Below are 6,400 nucleotides of genomic sequence, written 5' to 3' on the forward strand. Positions count from 1 at the left end.
GCTCAAGATCAATCATTTAGTATACTCTACTATTAGTTACGAATTGTCATATCATCATTGTCATTACCTTAAGTCCCTGCTTGACGCCGAGTTATAAACCACCTCGAGAGCCTAGAGCACTTTCACGTGATCTAGACGGCAAACCTCGTAACATCTAGGTGGGACAATATTGGGTCATGTGACCATAAGCTTAGGCACTTGAGTAGCTGTTAGGATTGGTCGTAACACATAAATACAATCAATTTTTTCATCTTTTAAACTCAAGATTGAAAATAAATAAAAACATTAATTATATTTTGATATTTTGATATTTTGATATTTTTATATTTTTACATACTTTAACAAAAATCAACCGAGTAAATATCTGTCACGATTCACCATCACGTCGGACAAGTAGGGATCACGTGATGGAGCCCCCAGGAGCGTAGGCTCCTCCAGGCTCCTGCAGGCTCCTGGAAAGGACCAGTATATAAACATTCATTATTTTCATAGTATAGGAGCTTCGTGCTCAACTTAGTCATCAATTAGTTTACCTACATTCTACTTGATCTAGTAACGAATTCACTTCCAAGTGAATACCAGTGATAAAGCCTTAACCCACAACTACCAACCAGACGAAACCTTAGGCAGCCGCTGCCTCCAGTACAGTATCGTTACACCTATCCGAAATCTAATCCACATCAGGATATACTTATTTTATCCAGCATTATTCATTTCAATTATTTAAAATAAATTAAAATAAACACTTAATCATAACAACTTCCAATACCACCTCCCTTCCCTTCACTTCCTTTCCATTTCCAACTCATCTCTTCCTTTCATATCAGACTAGAAAGTTAAGATCCGTTACTTAATAATCACCTGGGCAGTTAATAGCGTGAAAATTTAAACGTAATTCCTCTCACAGTCCATAGCTTAACCACATACAAATACAACCGAACACTCGAGTAAGAATTCTAGAAAAAGCTCAAAAAGACTATCTGTCTAGTATCTAGAGTAAGAATGTATAAAGAAGTGTATGAGCTATAATTAAAGAAGTAGGATCTTAGTAATACTACTAATCCCAACTCATCGCTTTTATGTATGCAATAGAGAGCTTGTGATCTAGATATATCATTCATTACTTCGTTCCAAATCCAGTCTCTCTTCTCACCCGTCTTTCAATAATTATCATAATCCATAAAATCACCTCAGATCCCATCACAAGATAAGACAAGACACAATCATTCCTATCCATAGTATGAATATTCGATTCAATTCAATTTTGATCCTACCCTAATGCTAGAGCTTATTAACACTTAAACACACTCTCCTCTCTTATTTGATCTCCTAACTTTCTATCATTCGAACATCCACACTACATGTAAAAGGAAAGGAAAAGTCCTGCATCCCATTCCAATTCCACCCTAACCCAATCATTCATTCGATATCATATCATAAGATCAGAAACACCCAACGCCCATACCATCATATAATCATTATAATCATCCATCATAATTACCACCTCAACAATTCATCTGCGTTTCCTCTCATTCTCCCCTCCTAATCAAATCAGTTCATCTACTGATACAAGTCCAAATCCCCATCACTGTCCCTGTCCTCATCTCTGTATCCCCTCCTTCCATAAGCCTCTCTCGCATCCACCTCATCAATATCCATATCATCCTCACTACTGTTTTCCTCGCTACTACCCTGATGATTAGGTTCCACCACAATTCTTCCGTCTCTCATGACCACCCTCGCAGTCTCACCATCTTTAATTGCACCCCTCAATAATAGTACTGCCATTCTATTCAACACTTCCTTTTCTATCAATCGGGCAAGTGGTCTAGCACCATATACAGGACTATAACCTGCTGAGCCGAGATAATCGAGAACTGCAGGAGAACAGTCAATGCGAATATTTCGTCCGTTGTTCGCTAGTCTCTTTTGAATCTCCCCAAGTCGTACGTCGACAATCTTTCGGATTTGAGCTCTGGTGAGACGATTGAAGATAATAGTTGCATTGATACGATTGAGAAACTCAGGCAAGAAATAATCCTTAAGAGCTTGTTCGACCATCATGCGAGTAGTTGGATCAATCTTTCCATTGGCAGCATTAGGACGATCGAGATATTCAGCACCCAAATTGGACGTCATAACCACGATACAATTTCTGGCATCAATAACACGTCCTTGGCCATCAGTAATACGACCATCATCCATGAGTTGAAGGAGAACTGTAAGGATTTCCTTTGCTGCTTTTTCAATTTCATCAAAGAGAAGAATAGAGAAAGGTTTACGACGAAGGGCTTCAGTAAGTTGTCCACCGGCATCATGACCAACATATCCAGGTGGTGCACCAATCATGCGACTAAGTGCATGACGTTCTTGATATTCGGACATATCCAGTCTGATCATAGCCTTCTCGTCATCGAAGAGGAAATCGGCAAGAGCTTTGGTAAGAAGTGTCTTACCAGTACCCGATGGACCACAGAACAGGAAACTTGGTGGCGAGTTTGGATTGGAAAGTCCTGCTCTTTGAAGTCGAATAGCATTCGAGACAGCCTTAACAGCTTCAGATTGACCAACAACTATTTTTCCTAGAGCGCTTTCCATTTTCAAAAGTTTATCTTTCTCAGTCGCCTTAAGTCTAGTGACCGGGATACCTGTCCATCGAGCAACAATCTCGTTGATTTGATCTGGACCAACAGTATCAGTGATAAGAGATCCACCAGAATCAGGATTAGAATTCGAGCTAAGGGCCGCATCAGCAGCTTTCTTCTCTTTCTCCAAGGTCCTGATAAATGCGACCTGTTCCGGAATTGCGTAATATTGAAGATCAGCAGCCTTGCTAGTATCACCCAAACGAGTAGCCTCTTCCATTTTGACCTTCAATTGATCAAGCTTGAGTTTAGCTTCTTGAATGTCCTTGCCTCTCTTTCTTTCACTCTCATACTTCTCACGTAAAGGTCTAAGTTCTTCCTCAACGTTTTGAGCATCTTGTCTAGCTTGAGCTAAGCGAGCTTTTGAAGCTTCATCCTTTTCTCGAGACAAGGCATGAATTTCAATCTCGAGTTGTCGATGTCTACGATCGAGGGAGTCGATAATTTCAGGCTGTGATTCTCGAGCAACTCGAACTGCTGCTGCTGCTTCATCAATAAGATCAACAGCAGAATCCGGAAGTCGTCTTTGTGTAAGATATCTAGCGGCCAAAGTAGCCGCAGAAACAAGAGCTGCATCTGCAATGGTAACTCCGTGATGAACTTCGTATTTCTCCTTCAATCCACGAAGAATAGAGATGGTATCGGGGATAGATGGTTCTTTAACCAAAACTTGTTGGAAACGACGTTCGAATGCTGCATCCTTCTCAATGTATTTTCGGTATTCGTTGAGAGTGGTAGCACCAATACAGTGGAGTTGTCCACGAGCCAACATAGGTTTAAGCATGTTGGCAGCATCCATTCCACCTTCACCACTGGCGCCAGCGCCCATGAGAAGATGCATTTCATCGACGAATAGAACAATCATTTCCTTTGAGTCTTCAATCTCCTTCAAAACACCCTTCATTCTCTCCTCAAACTCTCCTCTGTATTTACTTCCGGCGATAATTGATCCGACATCCAGCGAGAGAAGTTTGCAAGCGGCGAGATTATCCGGAACATCAGCATTAACAATTCGCTGTGCCAAACCCTCCACTACGGTCGTCTTTCCCACACCCGGTTCACCAATCAACACTGGGTTATTCTTCGTTCGTCTCGACAAAATTCTAACGACCCGTCGAATCTCCTCTTCTCTGCCAATAACGGGATCAATCTTTCCCTCTCTGGCCATCGCCGTCATATCCACGGTAAACTTCTTCAAATTTTCATTCTCCTCCTCCGCATCCGCCGTCTTAGAATCCACTCTCCGCGTTCCCCGAATCTGCGAAACAGCATCTTGCAGAAGCTTGATATTTGGTATATTAGACTCCTTCAAACATGTTTGAACAGCAGGATCTTGAGTAACGGCAATAATCAAATGATCCACCGCGATAAACGAATCCTTCTGCGTCTTCTGCAACTCCTTCGCCGCTCTTAAAACTTTGTTAAAAGAAGGCGAAACGGCAACGTTTTCAGGCGGAGGATCTTGACTTGGTAGACGAACAACCGCGCGCTTGAGTGAACGGTCAAGAGCCTGCGGATCTCCATGGGCTCGCTCTACTACTTGACGGAATAGTGACTGCGAGGCAGATCCATGAGAGGCGTTCATAGTCTGTTGTTGGTCTTTCGAAAGATCGGGTAATGGGTCTAGGAGGGCGAGGGCGAGATGGAGGGGTAGAAGTTGAGAAGAGCCATGTTGTTCTGCGTTGAACATGGCATCTTCTATGGACTTCGTCGCCCGAGTCGTAAAGGACATGTCAGAGGTAGACATGTTTGCGGTATTTTTTCAGTCGTATGTGAGTGTTTTTGTTGTTGTTGTTGTTATGGTTTCAAAGGTAAGTAAAGTTCTCTAATGTTGTTTACAATTATGCTGCGGGGTATAGTTCCGAGCTTCAATTATATGCAGGTGAATAAAGGGATTCGAATTGAATATGATTTTGTATTGATGACTAGAAAGCAAAACTCGGTGAACAAAGAAACTCGAAGTTTATATATTTCCTCCTACTTCAGACCCATATGATGACCTAAATTCTTGATATGCCTAGAAATTACTGGTATCGTCCTATGAGCTTCTAGGATCAGCTCGTAGGTTCTAGAAACGTCAACACACGTTGTGACTCCACACACCAAAAAGTTGGCTCGCTTGCAGCCGCTTGGTTATTCCCGCCCTGGGCATCAAGAAGAGAGCCTGACTTAAATGCCCAACATTACGTAATCTGTTTCAGGCAACAGTTTGCACATGGAGCAGAAGACGCTAGGACAATTTTGGTTTTCAAGATGTCGAAATATTACCATCGCTGTATTTGAAGCTCTAAATTCGCATTCTTTACAGCCATGAGTGTCTCATCACTACGGAATTGTATCGGCAATTCTGTCACCAAGACAGCCGGTGTGCGATATGCATCAACGACCTCGGTGACTGCGAGACAGCCACCGAATCGTCCAGAACATGGAGAGCAAATATATGTTTACAATCATTTACAGACGAATCAGGTTGTTTACTCACTTACTAAAGGAATGAATGTATGTCTTGCCCTTCTACATATACTTTCCACTTCCCACATACTCAATCCCTCTCATATACTCTTTAATACTCACTAACAACCCCAGAACAATGCATCTCTCGCCCAACTCCCATACAATGGCAAAAAAACCCGCCCCGCCGCCCTCCGCAAAGACCACTGGCATCCCATGGCCCTAATAACGTTTCCGCCAGGGACCTCCTCCTCTGGCCTCAGCGCCTTCCAAAAACTTCGCGAATTTCGCAAACGACACGAATTATCCTGGGACCCTACTTCCCCGCTCTTCAAGCGCATCCCCGGACCCAACGAAACAGACCATCAAAAATCCAAAACTCATTTGGCGTCTAAACTTCGTTCTCGCAAGATTAATGATCAAAAAGCTAATACTGTCGCTGATATGGCCGCTGTTTTAAAAGAAATTAGATATGGAAGTGAGAGAATAGGTTTAGAAGGAATAGGCAAAGAGGGCATTGTGGAAGTAAAATGGAGCGATCTCGCAGACGCAAGTTACGCAGGTGAAGGATCCGACGTATGGGGCGAAGCTGTTCTTCACGATACATTACCGTGGGATCGCAATAATCGGGAAATCCGCAAGAAACAAGCCCTCAGCACCGAAGAACAAGCCGAATGGAAAGCTGCGCGCCAAGCTAAAAAAGAAGCAAATGAAGAAAAGAAGAGGAAGAACAGAGAGCTACTTGAACAAAATATGAGATTAAGAGAAGAGAGATGGGCAAAACATCTAGCGCTGATGGAAAGTCATCGCGCAATGGGAAAGGGTCCAAAAGTTCTACCAACAAGGATTAGACAATCTCCACAAGAAAACTGGCAGCAGGCAAGACAAGCACAACTGGAAAAATTAGCATGGATGGAACGAACGGGTGGATCAGAAGCGGGATATAAAAAATCTCTTGAAGCTGAGACAGTGGATGCGATCAAGACACAGGAATTAAAGCTTGAATCTGAACCTGGAGCTGAACCATTGGGTTTAGGAGAGGAGCCAAAGGAAGTTCCCGCTACTAAGATTATTTAAAAGGGAAACTTCACTTTGGAGGATTGGGTGTAGATGTAGATGAAGATGTAGATATATTGTAAAATCACAAACATCACACGCATTTCACATTACATACCATCCATCATATTGCATCGCATCATATCATATCACATCACATCACGTATTATGTTCACTTACAACCCAAGAATTCAAGATTTAAACATCCAACTAACTCCATATGATATGTATACACGCTACGCTATATG

The 6,400-nt window shown here is 42.4% G+C and overlaps 2 protein-coding genes across 2 annotated transcripts; one reads left to right on the plus strand and one right to left on the minus strand.

Moving 5' to 3' along the window:
* Positions 1-1,560: 1,560 nt before the first annotated feature.
* Positions 1,561-4,392, minus strand: SS1G_12558 (hypothetical protein; the record flags this gene model as incomplete). Its single annotated transcript, XM_001586521.1, has 1 exon — positions 1,561-4,392. One exon carries the CDS (start codon positions 4,390-4,392, stop codon positions 1,561-1,563), a length of 2,832 nt encoding a protein of 943 aa, XP_001586571.1.
* A 563-nt stretch (positions 4,393-4,955) lies between these two features.
* On the plus strand, positions 4,956-6,173 carry SS1G_12559 (hypothetical protein; the record flags this gene model as incomplete). The annotated part of the gene is made up of 2 exons (XM_001586522.1): positions 4,956-5,144; positions 5,232-6,173. 2 exons carry the CDS (start codon positions 4,956-4,958, stop codon positions 6,171-6,173), a joined length of 1,131 nt encoding a protein of 376 aa, XP_001586572.1.
* Positions 6,174-6,400: the final 227 nt, after the last annotated feature.

Source organism: Sclerotinia sclerotiorum, genomic scaffold, assembly GCF_000146945.2.
Source record: "Sclerotinia sclerotiorum 1980 UF-70 scaffold_21 genomic scaffold, whole genome shotgun sequence".
Taxonomy (NCBI): domain Eukaryota; kingdom Fungi; phylum Ascomycota; class Leotiomycetes; order Helotiales; family Sclerotiniaceae; genus Sclerotinia; species Sclerotinia sclerotiorum.